The 23,394-nt window shown below is 46.8% G+C and overlaps 1 protein-coding gene across 12 annotated transcripts in view; it reads left to right on the top strand.

The window, feature by feature from the left end:
* The window catches only part of LOC102444260 (protocadherin alpha-C2), a 175,606-nt gene that overhangs the window by 102,729 nt on the left and 49,483 nt on the right, over positions 1-23,394 (top strand). The window contains exon 1 of one of the 12 annotated variants that reach the window (XM_075900037.1): positions 14,360-17,475. The exons of 10 other annotated variants lie outside the window; for them this stretch is intronic. In XM_075900037.1, the coding sequence (XP_075756152.1) occupies positions 14,953-17,475 (2,523 nt within the window). In that variant the 5' untranslated portion in view covers positions 14,360-14,952. Of the gene's footprint in view, positions 1-14,359; positions 17,476-23,394 lie in introns of those variants that run through there. One more of the 12 variants, XM_075900036.1, reaches the window with a different exon arrangement.

Below are 23,394 nucleotides of genomic sequence, written 5' to 3'. Positions count from 1 at the left end.
GTGAACTGTGGCATTTATTCACTTTTATTAATTCGAGTCTCAGTTTTATACAGGTAGGTACATTTGTAACTAACCCTGTGAGCATCCACAAATTACATATCTGTCTGATCTGGCTGCCCACGTACAGAGGTTTTACCAGCAGTTTATTGCCTGAGTAAAATGTCAGCAGTCATGGTAGAGGCCCATGGAGTTTGGTCAAATTCTCTCCTGACATGATGTTTCTGAAAACCGAGAGTAGAAAACGTCAAGAAGGAAGATGGTGCGAAAATGTCACATGTTAAAGGAGTAGAACAGATTAGGAACAAAGGCAAAGTAGGGAAATGACAGATATGAGCCAGAAGGATAAACGCTACAAATAGTTACTTAGCAACACGATGGCTCAGTTTAGGGTGCAGAAAATAGACAGAAGGCAGGGTGGAAATGTAGTGACAAAATCTTTGCTAGCTCTAACCCCCAGTAATTGATTCTGCAGAAATAGAGAAGAGTTTCAGAGAGACTGAGCCATCATGCTTGGGAGTAATCAGGGCAAGGTAGAAATGCTTGAAAGCTTTTACACTTCATCAGTGCTTGGGGGAGGGGAGAATCAGCAGGACTGCCATTTGGCAGAGAGCCAAAGCCAGATGGCTCCCATGCCAGGACTCTTCAACAGAGCACTAAAATGAACGAAAACCTGTTGGTCACAATACCTGACCGTGTGTATCTGAGCTTTTACAAAATGTTAAGACTGCGGAGGTTGGAAAATCAAGCGCTGGCAAGTTAGGGAATGCCAGAATGAGGGTTGTGTCCGTGTTCCCCACCCACTCTCTGTTCCCTTCTGCTGCTCTGTCTCCCCTGCCCAACTCCTGCCATTGGCCTCCCAGCTTCCTGCTCCTTTGTGCCTGTGTCCCCTGCTCCTACCTATTCCCCCCACCCAGGTCCTGTGCTTTTCCCTGCATGGCCCCTGCTCTTTCCCCCATTCCAATCCATCCACATCCATGGCGCTCTCTCATTGCCCCGTCACTCTGTTCCTGCTCCCTCCCATTTTATTCCTGTGGTTCTCTTTCTCCATCATCTGTCCCTCTCTGCTCCATTCCCCCTTACTGGCTTCTGCTCTGAACCATGCTCCAAGGTTCCTGTTGTTCCCTCCCCCCGCATCCTTCACTTCTCCCCTGTTCCCAGTGCATTCAAATTTGGATGCTTCCACTTGCTCCACACTTCACAGCCATCAGCAAGAGGAGGCACCGGAGACAGTCTCTCTGCTCTCTGTCCCACTACCACAGTGGCCCCCAACTGATCAGAAAATTGCAGAGAAAAACTTGGGATGGAGCCTACGGCAATTGCTCTCTGGGAAAGGTGCCTGCAGTCTGCTTGCCAAGGAGGAGCTGTGACGTGATGCAGAATGCTCGATACGGACAGACTCTTCAGAGTATTTAGTTAAGGAACATCCCAAGATTCTACTGAAGATGTGTGAACTGGGACTTTTTCAGAGGCTTCTAAATAGACCACAAAAAGCACTCCCATGCCATCAGGGCAGCTCCCCTACCAAATTTCAAGCACCTGTTTCAGAGCATGGATTGCCAGTGTCTCAATAAAACACTTACACGGATGATTTTTAACACGAACAAAACAAGGTATCCTCCCTACTGTTGTTCTCAGAAATGGCTGGGCCATTTTCGCTGCAAGTTTAAAAAAATAACATTGAGCCTGAAGCAGACATCTGGCATGGAAAGGGCCAAACAACTGATTTTGCTGACAGTTATGAACAATTGAAACCAGGTCTTGTCCCAGAAATCGTTGGGTACCCTTTAATAGAAGCATTACTGCCTGCTCTGCCCAGATCACTTTACTCCCCAAGGAATATGGAAAATGATGAGCTTCTCTCCCTGAGTAGATATAAATTTACACAAAACAAGGAGGAGTCCCGTGGTACTTTATACGGGCACAAAGTTTTGTGGACAAAGACCCTCTTGGTCAGATGCATCGTGTGTCTTTGCCCATGAAAGTGTATGACTGTATAAGTCTTAGTCTTTAAGGTACCACAGGAATTCTCGTTGTTTTTGTGTATACAGACTGACACGGCTTCCCCTCTGAGACTTGTAATGAATTTGCATAGTACTCTCCCAAAATATCACCAAAATACTACAGACTCTATCACAATTATTGGCAAATATAAAAGCCCTCCTCCAAGTATACACACAAAACAACAAATTCCCCAGGTCTCTGGGTCTGATTCTAAAAGTGTCCTCATTTCATCTAAACACAGCTTGCCCGGTGCAAACACTCACCTGTCATTGCAGATGGGAGTCTAACACCTTTCTTTGAAAGTAATAGGGCTTCGGTGGGGTTTCAGCAGTACATTTTTTTACCTGCATGCCAACGTGTTAAACTGACAGCAACTGTAGGCAGGGGTATTGCATCTTAAAAAGTGTATGCACAAGTATGTGTGTCTCTATAAAAAGAAGTCAGGATGAAATCTCTCTGTTCTAGTTAAGAAGTTATATCTTTTTGATCACTGATGCATTAACTCATGAAGAAATCTAATTTAGAACCTCCTTAAAATATGTAAAATGTCAATTCTTAAAATGTTTGAGATCTAGTCCCTTCTAGAAAGTGGATCTAACTTCTAAAAGTATGGGCAGGCCAAGCATTACGAGGCTTTCTGTAATTCTAAGCAAGAGCTTATAGACTTCCCATGAAAAATGTACCAAGGCAGAGGGCTCTGTATCTAAGGTATTGATTTAATGTCAGTTACCATAGAATCTAAGCGCCACAGCAAAACCAAAGACTGTTACTTCTCTTGGTTCTCCCCAAACTCTGAAGTTTCTGCCTTTCAGCGGGATTTTATGGATTGTGAGGGTCCGGGCAGAGTTACTGCTGCTATGGGTCCTCTTGAACAGCATCTTCCCAGGGGTTTCATGCTTTGTGATTAGCATGAGGAGGGGCTGACTCTACCCTCTGTAAAGGGGTTTTGTAACTAAGGGACCACTCAGCCAATTTACACTCTATATTCCTTTCATTCACCCCTCAATTTTTTGCTCATCAGCAAAGCATGGTAAAAGCATTTCAAATTAAGAAGGGAAAATATAATCAGGGAGTCCCCTATAAAAAGAATCACATGGAGACATTGCAGATGTGAGGGAATGATGGGTACAAAATTGTAATGAAATCCAAATTTTCTATTTTCATCAGGTGCAGGGGTTATCCATTTCTCTGTAGAGCTCTCTGAAACTAGCATGCCTTACTCTGGTATCTCTTATTTGTTGGTGGCAGAGAAATCCTATTACACTGCAAAATCTTGCTCACAAAATCATTATTTGTGGTTATAATCAATATATGCCAGTTGGAGTTTGATTACTAAAAAAGTTGGTTCATCACATACCTAATCAGTATGGATTCCTAGGACATCCAGGAAATTAGGTAATTATAGTGACTAAAACCTACTAGTAAACAACAAGCTATTAAATGTATACAAGTAAATTAACAGATTGTAAATAGATAAAGGATTTGGCGGTGATTAAAGCAAATGCATTTAAACCACTTGTATAATATTTGTAAGTAATGAGAAATCACAGCTGCTCCTGGGGCTAAGTGTTTAAAGTAAGAAGTACAAACTGGCAGAAGTTGCTTTGGCACCTTATCAGGTATGATTTCAAAGTGCATATTGTACAATTATTTGCAGTTCTGGTAACTTTTAAAGGAAGAATTTTGCTGAGATTGTAAAGGTGTAGTGAAGGGTACAGAGTGGTTTAGGAACATAAATTATGAAGGAGGAATGAAACAACAGATGAAGAAGACCTGGCATGTATATTTTTAAAAAAGGAAACAAGGGATCTCATAGAAGTAAAAGACCCTTAGAAGAAAGGTTAATGTACAACAGACTAATTGAAAGTGTCTGTTATCAAATAGGATAAGATTCTGCCACCTTTCTTCCTGAGTAATGAAATCAGCAGGGTTACCCCTGAAGTAAGATACTTCTCCACAGGAGCAAGGCTGCTAGAATTTGGCCCATAGTATTTAATGGAATATGCTTAAAATAATCAATTCCAAACAGAACATACTCAGTTTTAGCAGATGGATGGTGGTGGTAGGATTTGTGGTGAAATCTTCTAAGCTCAGAAATGCCTGCTGAGAATTAGCAAACAAAATATTTTCTGCCCTAGTTTCTCTGCTCAGCCTTTCCTATACAACCACATGACCTAAAGAAAGCTGTGAAGCAGCGACCGTTACATTTTGGTCTCATAAATATTCTCTCAGGATTGATACGTGTTTTATGGTGCCTGCACTCTCTCATCCACAGCTGCCCATTTAGGCAGTAACCAAAGAAAGCTATAAAATACTTAATTTTCTACCCATATATGAGGCTGTGGTGTGTGCTAGAACCATCTGCCACCAGAGGGGCTATAAGAAACTGCCAGTTTATGAAATATTTGGGAGTAGTAGAAGGCCAAATCCACCCCTTGTGTGTTAAAAGCTGTACCCGTTGCCTTGTGGAGATTTCTCCAGACCATTTGCTTGAGGGGTGTTGTTATTTCCATTCCGTTCACGGAAGGAGCTGTGAGTCTGGCTCTCAACCCTGGAGGGGTACGGGAGGCCAGTGCTATGTGTGGAGACTCTCTGTGCCTCCACGTGAACTCTGGTTCCTGGTGGTCCCCTCGGCTGCACAGGTCTCCTGATGGAGATGTTCTGCTGCCCCACCTCTCTGCTGCAGTGGGGCAGGGACTCATGTTTGGCTACATAGGCTGTATTACTAGTTCTTTGTCCTGGGTTTAGTCTGCAGATCCAGAGAAGGGACAGGGGTTCAGTCTCTGATCCCTCCCCCAGTGAAAACCCTATGCCCTGTGGAGAGAGCTCTGCCAGGTCCGGATGGGGCCCAGTGGAAAGCCATGTGGTAGAGGCGGCTGGGGCTCCTGAGCACAAAGCAATTCCTCACGTCTATAGGAGATGGGGAGGCTCGTCTGTGTTCTAGGAGGTGCTGGTCAAACGATCCCTTTGTGCAACTTAACAAACATGGTTTTGAATCCCACCCCCCAAGCCAGTCATAACATGTCCCCCCGGGAAGGAAGAGTATTTACTCCAGTCATAAACTCTGCCCCACTCGTCCTTCAGAACAGTTTGGGAGACTGCTGTGGGGCCTCTCTGTGCAATCTGGCACCCTCGCCTTTGGGGCCAGAACCTGGCTTAACCCTTTGGTCTGACCCAGTCTGGCTGCTCTTATGTTCTGTCTACCCAAAATGCAGCAGTCCCGCTGCTGACAGACTCCCCCACCCCACCCCAAATGAGCATAGTCAACTCTCCTATTTCCCACTTTGGCTGCCAGTCTATTTCATGAGAGTCTTCTGATGGGGCAGAGCTGGACTAGCCAGGCCTGTAGACTCTCTCCTGTTCCAGGAGACTTGCCTGGGAGGCATGGCTGGAATGCTGCTGGGCTCCAGTGATCCTTGCTAGCTGGGAGTGATTTAGAAATGCCCTTGAGCTACAGCGAGGGTGGAGTTGGCCATCTCGTGTGTGCGCAAAGGTGGAGTGTGGTATCGTTGTCCTTCTCTTAGGTAGTGCAGTTAGTTGACTGATCTTTCTTTTTTATCCTAAGCTGATCTTTCGATGGCTGCGGGATGGGAAGTATGCTGTTAAACGGGGCAGGTGACATTCACGCTTGCACAGAAGGCCAGCAACACCCGGGCTTCTTTTTAGTCCCATATAAACCATAAAAATGGGATTGAAGTTGCATGTAGGTTTATGCTGGATCTCTATATGGAGAAGAAATTCAGTGGATATTAGGAGCACGGTTGAATGGTACAATGTTGGGCCCTAGATGGTCTTGAAATACATTTGGAAAAAAAAATCAGTCATGAAATAGACTGGCAGCCAAAGTGGGAAATAGGAGAGTTGACTATGCTCATTTGGGGTGGGGATGGGGGGACCTGTCAGCAGGGGGACGCTGCATTTTGGGACAGAATATAAGAGCAGCCAGACTGGGTCAGACCAAAGGTCCATCCAGCCCAGTATCCTGTCTGCCAACAATGGCCAATACCAGATGCCCCAGAGGGAGGGATCACAACAGGGAATCCTCCCGTGATCTCTCCCCTGTCATCCACCTCAAGAGAAACAGAGGGCAGGGATACTGAAGATGCATTAAAAAATGATTAGGCAGCCTAATGAATAATTCTCAAGTAATAAAAGCATGAATTAAACATTTTGGATAAGTGGCATTGTCCCATAATTCAAAAACTAAGCACTGTTGCTTAGGTGAAGAAAGGGGACTTGTCCAGCATCTTTTTATGCAGTTTCACAGGCAGCTGTGACCCAAATATGAGTGCCTACATATAGGCCTTACTAAATGAAATGCTGAGACCAGGGCCTGGTATGGGATCACTCGTTAATTTAGTATAATTCTCACTAATGAAGATAAACCATTGAGCTAGTATTGGGAAATAGAGAGAACTTGGACAGTTGTAGGATCTGCAATAGATGGAAAATGAAAAATACAAAGGTGAAAGAAAACACTGAAATTCCCCAAAGCAAAATCAGGTCAAATACAGCAAATACTGTCCACACTTAGAAGAGTGAACTAGTGAGCACTACAGTGAAATACTGGGCGGGGGTTTTGGAGGAGGCTGTAAAGTAACTATGTATGTTTGTTTGAGAGCAGCCACTGGGAAAGAGGGGGAGCTTCACAGTGTGACTCTATGTCCTTGGTTGATTAATGAGAGGCTCTGGTGGGCTTGAAGAAAATCCTACCTCTTTCTTATCTGCTAGGAGGAATGTGACTCTTCCTGATATTACCACTTGCCTGTATTTTTGACTGAGTGATACTTTTGTACCTTCCCCTCCAGGATGCCCCTCTGATTTTGTGGGGGTTGAGAGTTGGGGTGCACCCGTTGTGTGGGAGCACTTGTTTCTAATATTCCCCAAACACAGTTTCAGTTGGTTCATTGCCTGTGCTTAGTGCTAAGCTTCCTACTTCGCTTGAGATCCAGGGTCAGAAAGGAGAACAAAGCGTAGAGGAGATGCACTTAACTAGCATACCCTGGGAACAAAGTAAACATCCCTTTCCTACAGGGGAACACTTGTAGAAATCTGAAGATTTTAAGAAGACACATGATGGGAAGAAGAAGAAATGTAGGAAATCAAGGGAGAAGAAAGGTCATTTGGAATTAGTCAAAGAGGAAGCAGTCTTCTTTGAGGACCAAGGGGAAAAGAAAGGCAGTAGAAGGATAGTGTTAGCAGATGGGAGGGTAAAGATGGGAGAACTGTGGAGGGAGTTAGACAAGGGACAAAGAAACAAGGAGAGCAGTAAAAGGGAAGGAGTTAGACAAGGGACAAAGAAACAAGGAGAGCAGTAAAAGGGAAGTAGAGGAGGGCAGAGACCAAGGGAAGAATAGTTAGTGGGAGGGAACCTGCTGGAGAAAGGGAGAAAGACTGAATTAAAGTGAAAGGCACAAAGTTCGTAACAGACAGAAGGCAGGGGTGAAGCAGGAAGAGCTAATGGAGGGAAGAACTATTGGAAATAGAGGAAGGACAGATGTGCAGGGAGAGAGGAAAGGGAAGAAGATAGAACTCACACAGACAGAAATACATGTGGCTAGGAGAAGCTACGCTCAATGAGCAAGCCTGCAAGGAGATATCATCAGATATTTAAGAGAAGCCAAAGGCCCAGCAGCCACCCAATCAGAAAGTCCTCCGGTCATTAATAAAGGCCCACTGACTCATGGGATAGGCCAGTGACTACTCCAGGCCAGCAGACAAACCTGTTGAATTGGATAAATAAACCACACCTTGACTCTACCTGATGCCAAAATGTGTCTAGTCTTCAGCAATGGGACTAGGTATGGGAGACGACGGTGGAGTTTGAGTCCGATCTTGCCTACTGATAAGGCAGTAAACTTCCCAGTAAAACTGGCCTTCAGAGAAAAGTGATTAAAAAATGGTAAAACTTAGGAGCCCTCCAATTTCAGAGAGATGCAAAGGGTCCATCCAACAAAGACAGGTATACGGACAATGTAAAGTTTGTTTTGCAGTGGAGTAATGGGAGGGAGGATGGGGGTATGAATGTAAAATACTTCCTAACTATAGATGAATGAGACTCCTGAAAGGATGTTGGGGGGGGGGGGGGGGGGGGGGAGGAGCAGCTGATTATAATTACAGAATTTTAAAAAAGGAATAAGAAAAGTCAAATCACAAATTAAATAAAAACACCAAAACATGAAATGAAATGTTTATTTAAATATATGGAAAACTAACAATCTTGCTAAGAATAGAAGGCATCAACAGAGAAGCTAGTTAGACACTGTGATATGGGGTCACCAGGATCATAGTGCTCCAGGCATGAAATGTCTGGGATCACGCAGTGGAAATAATCCCAGTTTCTTAACGCTAACAAATGCCACTAGAGAAAAATCAGGCACCTCTTCAGAGCTTGGTTCTACTATTCTGTTTTGCTAAGGACTATACTGCTGCCTTTTACCTTCCTCCTTTTAAGTGGTATGGCAGAGAGAAAAACTGAATAGATTCTACATGGGAAAGAGAACCCCTGTAAGAGCACAGCATGATGCAAATGCTCTGCTGGGTATAAAACAGGATTACCAGAAGGTAAGAACAGCCAGACTGAGTCAGACCAAAGGCCCATCTAGCCCAGTGTCCTATCTTCTAACAGTGGCCAATGCCAGGTATTCCAGAGGGCATGAACAGACTGGGTAACCCATCGAAGATATTGATAAGATCTGTAAATGAAGGGTCCTAATGCTCCATGAGCATATGGACCATCTCCATAATCCTTAGCAAAACAGAATAGTAGAATAAATTAATGATTCATGGGCTAATACTCTGATGAAAGGGAGAAGGGAAAAAAATAGAGGTTATTGCAATCTGGTCATAAACACACCTGGAAGGAAAATAGCCTGTCACACAGTGCAGCTTCTGAATGTATTCCTTCCCTGGATAGTCATTTAAAAAGCTGAAGATCACACCCCAATGAGTGGGGTACCTGCAGGAGCAATGAACACTGGGGTGGGGAAATATTAAGATGTAAGAAGAAATAACAAGGCAACAATTACCTGAAATGAATCTGAGCCAGTTTATCCCCCACATTGCAATTCACTGACAGTGGTCTGGGCTAAGGAATTACAATCTGTATAAGAGCATGACAAAGCTCAGAGCTACATTGAGAGACATAATGGTGACTAGGGAGAATACACTAACTAAAGCCATCAGCATCTGGCACTAAAATAGGCACCAAAAGGCTTTGTGGAGAAGTTACGCAGGTGAAAGTTGTTTTGGCAATCTAAGGCCTTAATAGCCTTTCATTTACAGCATGTGAAATTACAGTCCCTAAATTACTGGAAGGACTTTGTAGTCATCAGGAAAGTACAGAAGACAAACAGAATGTCAGGTATTTAGTGCTAAATATTGAGGTAAAAGTGAGAAATATTTGCCTGTGCCCCAGAGACCGTGACAAAGGAATATTATTCCAGTGTACTTGTATCTGTCTATCTGAATCCACCTTTACAGCACATCTCTCTCTTGCTCTCTTTCTCTGCATAACGTTTTCTAAAACAACAGCCAGTGTACTACAGGGTAGAAGGAAATAGTTGTGACCTAAATACAGGCAATATTTAGAATACATTTTGTCTGGTTGGCTAGAAGCCCCACATCCAGTAACAGCAGTGCTTAAAATAGACTAGTTTGAGCTGTCTTGAAGATACAAAGGAAATTCTGAACCGATTAGATTCAGTCCAAAAAGAAGAGCAGATACACACTGGTATACATGAAAGAACAGATGAGCAATTTGGCACAATATTTCAAAGAAAGAGGGCATGAGTTACAAATGAGAGGACTTGTCAACAAGCAAGACAAGCACAAAAGATGATTGAAACATGAAAATAAATGTCTAAGGCAGTACCAGAAATAAGAAATTCACACCAGCTCAGGAGGGAGCTAAGAATATATTCAGGGAAGAGAATTACAGCTGCAAGAGCTAGGCACCCAGAAAATCCCATGGAGTGTGAGGGGGAAATGCAGAATACGCACTGGAAGAATACTAGTTCTTTCATTTTCAGAACTGCCCTGTCTTCACTGTGACTCCACTGACGTGCCTCACAGATAGTTTGGGCTAAGCAGTGGGGAGCGTGGCTGGGCAGAGAGGAATGGGGACTGTCACAATGTGTGTGGTTAATCCCTTTCAAATATTCCCCCTTCAATAGCTGTGCAACCCTCAAGTGGCATTTCCTTCTGTAACATGAGCTGATTTTGAAGGTTCCTTCTCCACACTATCAGAGGGGTAGCCGTGTTAGTCTGAATCTGCAAAAGCGGTGAGGCGTCCTGTGGCACCTTATAGACTAACAGAAGTGTTGGAGCATAAACTTTCGTGGGCAAAGACCACGTGGGCATCTGACGAAGTGGGTCTTTGCCCACAAAAGCTTATTCTCCAACACTTCTGTTAGTCTCTAAGGTGCCACAGGACTCCTCGCTGCCTCTCCATGCTAGAATGCCAGTCCCCTTCACAAACATGCCCTGAGGGAGGGAGGAAGGGAGCGGGACAGACAGGAAACCAGTAGGTACAAGGATCCTAAGGGAACCTGCTGCAGGTAAGAAGGGAATTGGGCCTCTCTCAAATATATTGACCCTCTGGATAGAGTCCTACCAAATTCACAGCCATGAAAAACAGGCCATGGACTATGAAATCTGGTCTCCTTCCATTTGCTTTTGCCTTTTATTCATAGATTTATGGAGGTTAGGTCCATCAATGGCAATTAGCCAGGATGGGTAGGAATGGTGTCCCTGGCCACTGTTTCTCTGGAAGTGGGAGACGGGAAGGATCACATGAGGATTGCCTGATGTGATTCTTCCCTCTGGAGCATCTGGCATTGGCCACTGTTGGTAGACAGGACACTGGGTTAGATGGACCTTTGGTCTGACCCAGTCTGGCCGTCCTTATGCCCTACATACCATGTGGATTCCACAGAGGAGACCGGCATTTCTCAAACTGGGGTTGTGACCCAGAAGGGGGTTGCAGGAGGGTTGCAAGGTTATTTAGGGGGGTTGCGGTATTGCCACCCTTGTGCGCTGCTGCCTTCAGAGCTGGGTGGCTTTTGTCCAGGTGCTTAGCTCTGAAGGCAGCGCCCTGTCAGCAGCAGTGCAAAAGTAAGGGTGATAAATCAGACCATGACACCCTTGCTTTGCCTTCAGAACTGGACTCCTGGCCAGCAGCTACCACTCTCCAGCCCCCAGCTCTAAAGTATATCAGGGAAGCCCAAACCCCATGTGGCTGAAATCATGCAGGCCATGTTAAATCACACAATCCACGACCTCTGTGACCAACTCATAGCCTTACTCACAGTTGTCTTGTGATTGCCCTACACACCCATGTTTCTCTCCGTCCCTGTTGCTTTGAGCTGACAAACACCCAGCTTGTATCCGAAATTGCTTTGATTAGACCCTAAGTACATATCCTTAAATTTTGCATTGTTGAATTTCATCCCATTTCTGGTGATTCAGTCTTCAAGATAATCCAGATAATCCTTCTTGTGTAATATTCCAATCTTCCTCTGTCAGCAGCACCTACCAACTTTGCATCCTTGGCAAATTTCATTAACTCACTCCTACTTTTTGTGCCAAGGTCATTAACAAAAATATTGAATAAGATTGAGTCAGACATGTAAAGTTATATCCCTCTCTTGGGTAAAAAATTTACAGAGAAATATTACTTAGGCTCATGACATTCTCCTGACACCAAGGCCTGGTCTATACACAGATTTATAGTGGTATAATTATTTCAATGCAGAGTGTAATTTTATTAACCAAAATTGTATATACTCGTGAATCCAGTAGCATGCATGTCATTATACAGGTGTCTTGTACTGGATTAGCTTCTTCCCTCCCAATACAGGAATAAGCTCCACCAATATAGGCACTTCTATAGCGGTATAATTGTATCCATTTTAGAGGCATTGTACTGTTATTACAATGCTGGTATCATTGGAGCAATATAATCTCGTTGTCAGATAAGGCCTAAATGGGTCTGCTTCTGTAGCTGCTGCACACATGTACTATCCCTTAACTTCAATAGGAGTGGGGCATATGCGAAAGCTGAAGATTTGGGCTCACTATGTTATCTTTGAATGGTTTTGTCTTAAAGGGTCTAATTCTGATATTCTTGCTCATGTTGAATAATACACTGAGTTGAAGTCAGAGAAACCTCTCCTACTGTAAAACATTCATTGTGATTAAGGGTATCAGAACCTGGTTCTTCATCAGGTCTACTTCTAAAAATTGCCAAAATATTAGCTCAGTTGATAGTCTTCCCGTTTATTCCCCATACTTCTTGTATTAATATACAGGCATCTATGATGTTTATTAGATTTCCCTTCTTCTCTCATCTTTATCCATGCTGCAATTTCCTGTGTTCCCCCCAGATTCTGACCCTTCACCCAGGTCTCCATTTTTTGGACTTACCTGTGGTCTTTTGTCTCCTGCTTCTGTCAAACGTACTTTAAAGCTTGCCCCACTAGGTGAGCCAGACTGGATCCAAAGATACCCTTCAACTTCCTTGACAGATAGACCCCATCTCTGCTCAACAGTCCTTCTTGGAGCAGGATCTGATAGTCAAAGAAGCCGAAACCCTCCTGGTGATGCCAGTCCTGCAGCCATATATTTACTTCCAGGGTGTGTCTGTGTTTGCCTGGACCCTACTCCATCCTTGACCGGAGCGTGGATGAGAACACCTGAGACCGCAGCTCCCGCACCCTCCCTTCCCGAGTCCTGTAGTCACTTCTGATATGTTCAGGGTCAGGCCTCACAGCATCATTAGTGCTTACCTGGAGGAGCAGCATGGGGTACTACTAAGAAGGCTGGATGATCCTCGACAAATCTTTCCATAGTGTCTCAGCTGTGGGCCTCTGGCAGGCAGTACTCTTCTCCCCCCCCCCCCCTTTCCAGGATGCAAGGTCAGGCCTGTGGATGGATGCCCAATGGGAAGGGAATCGTTGACCCTTCCACTTTCATTTCCTTTTCCTCCCACTCTTGGCTGTGGCTTCTCCACCGCACCCCACAGGGGAGAGTCCTCATCCCTTTTTGCCAGGGTAGCATGTTGGTTTTTTTAAATCTCTGACTGGGCAGGTTGCAAAATCCATACTCGGGTACCTTTAAAAAGATTTAGAGCCAGATTTTCAAAAGAGCTTTGCTTTCATTTGGGCACAGACCCACAGGAGCCAGATTTTCAAGCATGCTGAGCACCCAGAAGCTCCCACTGGCCTTCCTGATTTGAACATGCCTAATGTGGTCTAACTTTCAAAGTTAAGCAGGTTTGGGTACCTCCCAGGAGAGACTATGGGGGCCAGTGGTTGGCTGCTCAGCATGTTTGAAAATCAGGCCATTTACGTACTTGGATGTAGGAACCTAACTTAGGGGCCCATTAAAAAAAATCTTGATGGAAATGTTCCTGTGTATAGCTGCTGCTCTGTGGTAGAGTATTGGTGTGTGGCCTGTATACCTTCATCAGAACACAGCCATTGCACCCTCGACTGTGATTTTGTCAGTGCTGGTAAATGATGTAAATGTGGCTCTTACTAGTATTTAAGCATGAAACTAAAAGGAGCAGTGGAAAACAAAAGCAACTGCTGTTTCTTCTCCCGAATCTCTACCCCCAGGGCTAGTTGTACTCCTCTGGCCCTTTGCCAATACATTGTGTGGAATCTGATGAAGTCCATGTTAAATAGTCTCCTAAGTGATGGCTGTGACTTGCACATGTCAACCAGTGGGACTAGTGGCAGGGTTGGGCTGTTCCAGGGCCCTTGCAGGGATCAGGGAAGGGGAGGCAGCAGTGAGAGGAAATCACCCCCCAGGGATTGGGTGGGTGATGTAGATGGAGTGAATTCAAGAGGTGCTGATCTTCAGCAAGGCAGGCAACATATGAACTGTAGAGCATTGGCAGCGCCAGCCATAAACAACCACGGGCTGGGGGAGGGGCGCCCAAGCTTCCCAGCGTGTGCTGAGTTCACACGCGCTTCGGCTGGTGCAGTTTAGTCTGCAGCCGCAGCAGGACCAGCAGCGGTGAGACTAGACAGGGATCGTTCCCTGCTCCCCTCCAGCTCCTGGAATGGCAGGGAAAGAGGCCAAGGACCCCTCCCCACCCTCCCTCCCTCCTTCCCCACTTTGCTGCAGCTGCCTTGCTTTTGTGCGCGGCCCCACAGCTTCTATCGGTGGCCTGTGGACAGAAAGACAGGCAGGGGAGCGGGGGGAACATGGGAAGCCGCCTTCCCATCACGGGTATGACGGAGATTAGACCAAAGAGCCGCTGCGGTGCCAGCGGCCAGGCCGGGTCGCAGGGCTGTCCGTCTGTCTGTCCGTCTGTCTCCAGACATAGAACGTGTGTACGCTCAGACACTTGAGAGTGGAGGGCTGGCAGGCCGGGCTGCTGGGAAGTGAAGGGGTTCCTGGGGGTCCCGCTGGGGAGGGGGCGAAGTGTCCGGGAAGGGGGGCTTTGGGCCCCCAGGGTTGACGGTGCGGCCCCCCTGTGTGGGAGATCCGGTGCGGGGGTCGGGCACTCTGGCCCTCCGGGGGCGGCCCCGCCCGCGCTGTCTGGCTGTTGCTCTTGGCTGCCTGCCTCGGTGTCGCTGTTCCCTGCCCAGGTGCTGAATCGGAGCCAGCCGGAGCCAGCGCCCCTCCCCCGCACGCTCCCCGCCGCAGCCGGCGAAGAGGAAGTGGAGCTGCGAGTCCCCGGAGCGGGAGGAGGAGAGGCCGGATCCGCCGCCGCAGGGCCGGGCAGCAGCCGCGCCGGGGGCCATGGCTTTGCAGGGCAGGCGGCCGGCCGGGGAGCCCGCGGCGGCGGTGGCGGCAGGGGCGGCGGCGCTGGGCTAGCCGGTCCATGAACCCGCGGCTGGTGCGGGCGGCGGCTGCGGGATGTGAGGCCGGGCAGGGCTGCGAGCGCGTCGGGTAAAAGCTGCGCTCGGCTCCCCGCCCTCCCTCCCTCCGCCCTCGGCCATGGCGGCGGCTTCTCCCCGCAGCGGTGGCGGGGCGGCGGCGCCCCGGATCCCGGCCCTGCTGCTGCTGCTGCTGTTGCTGCGGGTGGGCCCGGCGGGCGGGCAGCTCCGGTACTCGGTGCAGGAAGAGCTGCGGCGCGGCGCCTTCGTGGGGAACGTGGCGACCGACCTGGGCGTGGAGCCGCAGCGGCTGGCGGCCAGGGGCGCCCGGCTGACCTCGGGCAGCGGCCGGCAGTACCTGGCGCTGGACCTGGGCCGCGGCGCGCTGCTGGTGAAGGAGCCCATGGACCGGGAGGCGCTGTGCGAGCCCAGGCCCCCCTGCCTGCTCAGCCTGGAGCTGGTGCTCGAGCAGCCCATCGAGGTGCACAACGTGGAGGTGGAGGTGCTGGACATCAACGACCACGCGCCCCGCTTCCCGCGGCAGGACTACCGGCTGGAGGTGAGCGAGTCGGCCGTGCCGGGCGCCCGCTTCCCCATCGAGGGCGCGCAGGATCCCGACGTGGGCACCAACTCGGTGGAGAGCTACCGGCTTAGCCCCAACCAGCACTTCGCCCTGGACCTCAAGGGCTTCCAGCGCGGCAGCAAACTCCTGGAGCTGGTGCTGCAGCAGCCCCTGGACCGAGAGCAGAGCGCCACGCAGCAGCTGGTGCTCACCGCGGTGGACGGGGGCAGCCCCGCCAGGTCCGGCACGGCCCAGATCTCCGTCCGGGTCTTGGACACGAACGACAACTCGCCCGTCTTCGACCGATCCACCTACTCGGTGAACCTGCTGGAGAACGCGGCCCCGGGCACGCTGGTGGTGAAGCTGAACGCCTCGGACCCGGACGAGGGCTCCAACGGGGAGGTGCTGTACTCCTTCAGCGGCTACACCCCGCCCAAGGTTCGGCAGCTCTTCGCCATCGACCCGCTCTCCGGGGAGGTGCGGGTCAATGGCACGCTGGACTACGAGGAGGCCTCCTCCTACGAGATTTACGTGCAGGCCACGGATCGGGGCCCTGTCTCCATGGCCGGGCACTGCAAGGTGCTGGTCAACATCGTGGACGCCAACGATAACGCCCCGGAAGTGGTGCTGACCTCCCTGTACAGCCCGGTGCCGGAGAACGCCCGGCCCGAGACCGTGGTGGCTTTGCTGAGTGTCACGGACCAGGACTCGGGGCCCAACAAGCAGGTCAGCCTGAGCATCCCGCCCGGCGTCCCCTTCAAACTCAACTCCTTCAAAAACTCCTACACGCTGGTCACGCAGGGGGAGCTGGACCGCGAACGGGCTGCCTCCTACAACCTGACGGTCACGGCCACGGACGCCGGGACCCCGCCCCTCTCCTCCCTCAGGGTCATACGAGTGGACATCTCCGATGTCAACGACAACCCCCCGCGGTTCGAGGAGCCCGCGTACTCCGTGTACGTCCCCGAGAACAACGCGCTCGGGATTTCGCTCTGCACGGTCAGAGCCACCGACCCCGACGCCCAGGAAAACGCCCAGGTGGCCTATTCCCTCCTGAGCGGGGAAGTTCAAGGGCTGCCCGTCACCTCCTACGTCTCCATCCAAGCCGACTCGGGCACCCTCTCGGCGGTCAGCTCCTTCGACTACGAGCGGCTCCGGGAGTTCCAGGTGGTGGTCCAGGCCCAGGACGCCGGGAGCCCGGCGCTCAGCAGCACGGTCACTGTCCACGTGTACGTGGTGGATCAGAACGACCACGCGCCCCGGATTCTCTACCCCCCCTCGGCCAACGCCTCGGCGGCGCTGGAGATGGTGCCGCGCTCGGCCCACGCCGGGTACCTGGTCACCAAAGTCATCGCCGTCGATGCAGACTCTGGGCAGAACGCCTGGCTCTTCTACCACCTGGCGCCCGCCTCCGACGCGGAGCCCTTCCGGGTGGAGCTGCACAGCGGGGAGATCAGGACTACCCGCCGCCTGGGGGACGACACCGCCCCTGCTTTCAACCTGAGCGTGGTGGTGCGGGACAATGGCGAGCCACCGCTGTCCTCAGCCGTAGCCATCACCGTGGCGGTGGTGGACCGAGTCTCCAAGATCATCCCCGACTCTAGGAGACACGTCAAAAGTGCGAGAAGCTACTCGGAGCTCACCCTGTATCTCATCATTGCCCTGAGCGCCATTTCCTTCATGTTCCTCCTGACAGTCAGCGTCCTCACGGCCGTCAAGTGCTACCGGTACAGTGTGTACGGGGACTCCTGCTGCGGCGGGTTCTGCGGGGTCAGGGAGCGCTGTCCCGCGGAGATGTACAAGCAGGCGAACAACAACATCGACGCCAGGATACCGCAGGGTTTAAAAGTTCAGCCCCATTTTATTGAAGTGCGGGGGAACGGGTCTCTCACTAAGACCTATTGCTACAAGGCCTGTCTCACCGCAGGCTCAGGAAGTGACACGTTCATGTTTTACAATACTGGGGGCCCAACGGGAACGGGGCCCCAGGCAGTGATGGCCGAGAGACACCTGACAGGCCAGAGTGGGCAGAGCGCACAAAACCTGATCATACTTAAAAATGACTCCCTTACGCCTAATGAGGTGAGGATGAATTGATACCTGGCCAGAGCCATGCTCAGATCCAACTTATTCCCTACAGTGGCTGCTGAAGCACAGCAGTAAAAACGTGTGTACAGAATTCTAAAGTAAGAAGCACATTTTGTTTCTAGGCAAATACTGGGGCTTTCAGGTTCATTTGGTAAGTTGGTGGCTCAGTGTGAGAGCACCTTGTTCCAGACTCACTTCATTCCTGCTGTCTATGGCATAAAAAAGGTGTCTTCCTCCCCACCCCCTCACTTCTTCTTTACCCAGTCAGCAAACTCCTGAGGAGTGACACATGTCATCTTAAAATGCAAATGCAGGAGAAATAAAAAACAGATGGTCCTGAAAAGCAATTCACCTCTTTATACTGACTAAAATGTTTGTCAGTGTATTGCTTCCCTACCCAGACAAAACTACCATGCTCAGGTCACTAAGACAGATTTTGCTTTATTATATTAGTATAGGTGCTTTAGTTGTTTGAGAACATGTGACCCATGCTTTGATGTTTACACTGCATGGGGTTGCCTTTTTCTCTTCTGTCTGGCAATACCGTGACACATTTCTAGGCTGTTGACCCAATTTACCAGCCATGATGTTGCCGTGTAACAACCTGTAACCCGCTGGTTTGCAAATGAAAACTGTTTAATACCTATGGTTTGACTGGCAGTATATTAACCTCTGCAATATTTTCCCACAGGTAGGAAACAGTGACTGCTTTCTGTTAGCACATAGCCAGCTTGGGCCTAGTATGCAGTTTGTAGTGTCCTATGTGGTTTTGTAAATGGACAAAGAGACACTTTACTATAGTGATAGTGATTTCACTGCCAGACCAACTTGAGTTTTAATTCTGATGTATAAGGAAACGATTGCATTTACTGCACATTACTTGTGCTCTGGCACTATGGCAGGCACGTGGCTTGTACATTAAAAAGAAGAATGCATGCAGGCACAGGGAAAGATTGTGTCCCTGCACATAGATGGAAGGCTGCTTGGGTTTTTTGTATCTACACAGAAATATTAACCAAATCTTCATGATGATTAGCCCCTCTCCTTTCAGCCAGAATGTTTTTCTTTTGAAAACAAGAACATGTCTTATGAAGCCATGTTTTCTTGTTCTCCTCATTAAGAAACCAGCATCTGCCCAGGATTTAATAACAAGAGTTCTCTTTAAAATAATGCTAATACCAAATAATGGTCCTCCATTTACAATTTAGGTAGCTATTTTACTCTTTTTAGAGACTCAGAAGTACAATTTTGGTGACTTTTGTGACTTTCACAATGTAAGTTCATAATGGCTGTCAAAGATGTAGTGGGGCAAATGACCCGTTTGTTATCTGATTCTTCATATGTATTGCAAATCAGAAATAACTAGAATCTGTTGATCCTAAGACCACATGGTGCAGAAAAGGGAAGGAACAAAGAATTCCAAATATTCTTTAGATCAGAGCTTCTGTGAAAACAGATGGATGGTTATGGAAAATGACTTTGTTTTAGATGTAGAAGTGGCAGAAATTTGTTTAACAGAGTCTCGTTGTGTCTTTAGGGCTAGGCCCTATTCATGTAACAAATTAATAATTTCTGAGGAATTGTGCAGGTAAAGCATACTAATCTCAGTGTTGGTGTACAATAGCAGGGAGGCACAATACAGATGTATTAACTTCTGTTTTTAATGCTGGAATGAAACAATATCTACCACATATTCAGTTGCATAAAGAATCAGAATCCAGATGCTCAAGCAATTATTATTAGTTTTGCAAGACTTGAACTGTAAAGAAATTCTGTCAGATACTATTTACCACAAGTTCACTGAAATTTCCTAAGGCCTTGCATTACAAAAATTGCCTCTAGTGCTGTAATGCAATGAATCTGGGTCTTTATCAGGTGTAAGTGAGACAGTGGAAGCATATAACTGAATTCACAGGTTAATAATTCTTAGCAGATATTCTTTCAAATTCACATATTTTGCCCATTACTCAGTCTCCATATACATATGTTACAAGCAGTCCACTGATTAACAATGTCAAGGTATGTTAGTTTTAGTGGATATTGTTAGTCTTATTAGACCTGCCAAAAACTGTATTTTACTTGTTTCTATAGCAATAGTGAATTTGTATAATTCTTTAAAGGCCCATCCCATCATCTACACAGTGTATTAGCCAGGATTGCTCTATCTTGTGGCTCACAAAGGTGGTAAATGGTGTAACTGTCACCACGGGATGATGTATAAAGAAATATTTTTTCTGTTAAGGCTTGGAGACAGATGTTACTGTTGGTTAACTATAATATGAGAAGAAGCTGCACCAGTTACTCAGGCTTGGCATGGAATATATCTCACATGAAAATATTTCTTGGGTTTCACATATACAGTAAAACTCCAATAGTCTAGCATCCAATAGTCCGGCACTCCTGATAGTCCGACATCAAAATGGCAAGAGCCTAGTGAGTGAGCTTCTGCAAAAAATGAGTCACAAGGCAACAGCGTCAGCAGCTGAACTGAGCAAAAAGGGTAAAAAAAGGCTTAAAAAAACGAAAACATTAGAGTATACTGTATACAGTATGTACAATAAAAAGGGTTAAGAACATTTTATATACAGTATATAATGTATACAGTATATATATAACCAGTTTATAGTACCTCCTGATAGTCCGTCATATCTGATAATCCGGCACCACCTAGGTCCCATAGGTTCCAGATTATCGGAAGTCTATTGTATTACAATGCTGTAAACATTAATTCTGCAGTGGGATAAAAAAATCCTGTCCCCAGGATATGTGGGGGTGTCACAGGTTCTTTTTAGATTTAAAATTAGAGACAGATTCTTCTTTTGGTTACGCCAAGGCAAATCAGGGAGTAGCTTGATTGATATCAGTGGAGTTACATTGGTGTACAAAAGAGCAGGAGCTGACCGATTAAGTTTCACGTTTGCTTTGCCTCAGTTTCCTATATGGGTTTTCTGTACTGTTCCACTAATGTGTTAGATATGGTATAGTAAATTACATCCCTTTTCTTCAAGGCAGCTTCTGCTTCTGCTAATATGCAGCTCGCTGTCTCCTGGGCTCCTCTGCAGGCCTTTATGGCCATCTCAAATGGAATATCAATCAAGTGTGTTTTGTAAAAATCAAACATATTAGCACTTCCAGGAGTAGCCTTTAAACTAGGAAGCAGCAAAGCGATTGTTGTTGGCAGCACTGTAGGGACAAGGATCAAGATACTTGCTTTAATGAATGTCTGGTGCTGTATCACCAGGACTGGATAACCAGGGCAGTCAGCGCAGGGTAATCGCACATGGACATAATTAGCTTGTGCAGAATATTTTGGTTTCAATGTTGGAATTCAGCGAAGTTAAAGCCAGCATGTATGGGATGGGCTTTCTACTGGGATGGGCTGTGAGTGTGTGGAGGGCATACCATTCTATCATTGGGCCCCTGATACTGCTGCCTGTCTGGCCTTTTCAGAAATGATTTATCCTCGCCATTCTGAAACATCAATAGTTGATCCTACTTTCCATTTCTCTCACATGCATTGAATTGCTGAGTGACACTTGGTAATATGTTCTCCTTCCTGTCTTTTTATCTTTGCCATCTTGTTCATGCCCTCTGTGCCCCTAAACCTGTTTGTTATGTTTTGGATGCCATGGCAGCCTTTTCGCTTAGGTGAGGGATGAACAATCAGAGTCATATCTGGTCTTACTCAGAATTCTTAGTAAAAATGCACTGGGGCACATTATTAATTGTCAGCTGGCATAGTCACTCTTTGATGTATAAAAATACAGCCAGCTGTGGGTGCAGGCCTCCCTCTGGTTCCTTTTGTGCACTCATAGGATGATCAATAAAATATAGCTTTCTTTGATTCTAATAAATAAAGCATTGTGCAGCTTTTGTAGGAAAAAATGAAGCTGCACGCTAGTCAAGATAAACCCCGGTGGTTCATTCATTCTGTGGTTGTTTGTACACACTGAAGTATTATTCCCCCGGCCTCGACTACCTCCAATTGGCTGCTTCAATACAGAGTGCTATTCATATGAAGAAAATCAAACTAAAATGTATTACACACATCTTGGTATTTCTTTAGATCCAAGTGTGGTTTGAAATGTCTACCTCTAGCATTGTCCAAAGCAATCTTCCCAAGAGATTTCTCACAACGGCTTTAAAGGTATTAATGTGAGAATATCTTACAATCTCAGTTCATGGACTTAAGCCTTTAAGAAATTCTCTGGACTCTCTGACATTGGAAAGGTTAAACAGAAATGTTTGTGCTTTTGGTTAGAAGCAGCACCAGTTCCTTTTCTTCTGTGCAGGGTCAGTGCTCTGTGCTCCAGGGAAGTCAAACTGTTGGGCTGAGGGTAACTGCTGTGCAGGCAGAAACTTGCATCTAGCATTAAGCAGACAAAGCAGTTTTTCACTGTACCAGGACTCATTAAATATATTTTAAAGAAGCATTGACCTGTTAATTTCATTTTCATTTCCTCAGGGTTAGGAATGCAAATGATCATTGTTAGGGGGAAAGATTCTATACTGAATTTGTTTTTGTTAGTTTTTCATTCTAATTTCCTGAATGATAAGCAGATGCAAAACCATAAATAGTTTTTTCTCTATGTTGAATTTAGTATGAGCATTTTTATATAATCACTCTCTGATTTTACGGTAGGAAATCTAAAATAGCTCCATGAATCCCACAACTGTCAACATATTCTCAGTAGAAAGGAAACTGAGCTGTATGTGGCCTAAGATTTAAAAAGGCCTTTTAGTTATTGCTTCAAAGTGGATATATTTGATAAGAAGATGATATGTTATTTTACTGAGTGTTTGTGTGAACACAGGAATAGAGTGGGATGTGTTTAGCACTCTCAGCATTTGATATCTGTAAATGTTTGATTCACACAGACACAACATGAGCTAACACCCACTGTAGTCCAGGGAGGAGTGGCTTTTACTGATTTCAGTGAACACTGGATCAGGCCTAAAATAAAATTCTCATAATTCAAGCAACAAATACTTTAGCTATCAACATATCAGAACTGAGCAAAATGAATTTTCATTAAAATTTGTTTATAATTCAGCTAAAATGTTTGTGAAATTGGATCAATATTCTGCTATTTTAAAACATTTGTCATGACATTTTGCGTATGTTTTAGGATGATTGCAAACATTTGGTAGCATATATTCACATTCATTATCTGAATTTCAGCTTGGATCGAATACTTTCATCCCTTTGTATTGCTGCTGGTTCCCTAATTGGCTGTAGATACCCCATGTGCTCAGTAGGGCTAGGAGTCCTAGGAGAACATGGTGAGGCTCTCAGATACTGTGGTGATGTCCACCATTAGGAACACCGGGATATAGACTGATTCATTTTTTCAGACAGAGCCATTGTGTTCTGTGTGCTCTCTCCAAGCCAGTCAGGAAGAACTGGTGATAGGACAAATCGGGAGTGCCTTTGTACTGCTTCCTACTGCTGCAGGTGTGACGAAACCTTCCCATTGTGCCCTTTGTCTTGAAGACTGTTGAGGAGTAGAAAGAATTGTGGCCAGTGGCCCTGCCTTGTGGCCTCATCCAGACACTGGATGGGAGCACAGGGTAAGATCATATCGAAGAAGGCAGAATTGGACAGCAGGCCACAGATCATACCTTGGAATGAGACAATATCGAGTAGGAGTGATTGTCACACCATAGTCTCTCTCCATGCAACTGGGCCCGTGACGAGCCCTGCAAAAGATACCAGTTGTCAATTGCCAGTCATTTTTTGGTGACCTGTCACTGGGAATTCCACCAAGACCACCAAACTCATTTCATGTTGACCATGAAGTAGCACCGAGATGCTCGCAATTGTCACTATACAGCAGGGCAGATTTGAATTTTGATCTATAAATGAAAATAATCCATGGGACATCACCAAACTTTGATCCATTTGATGTCCCT

This window comes from Pelodiscus sinensis, chromosome 17, assembly GCF_049634645.1.
Source record: "Pelodiscus sinensis isolate JC-2024 chromosome 17, ASM4963464v1, whole genome shotgun sequence".
NCBI classification, from domain to species: Eukaryota; Metazoa; Chordata; order Testudines; family Trionychidae; genus Pelodiscus; species Pelodiscus sinensis.
Note: the sequence above shows the minus strand (reverse complement) of the source record. Positions and strands in the feature narration are given on the sequence as shown.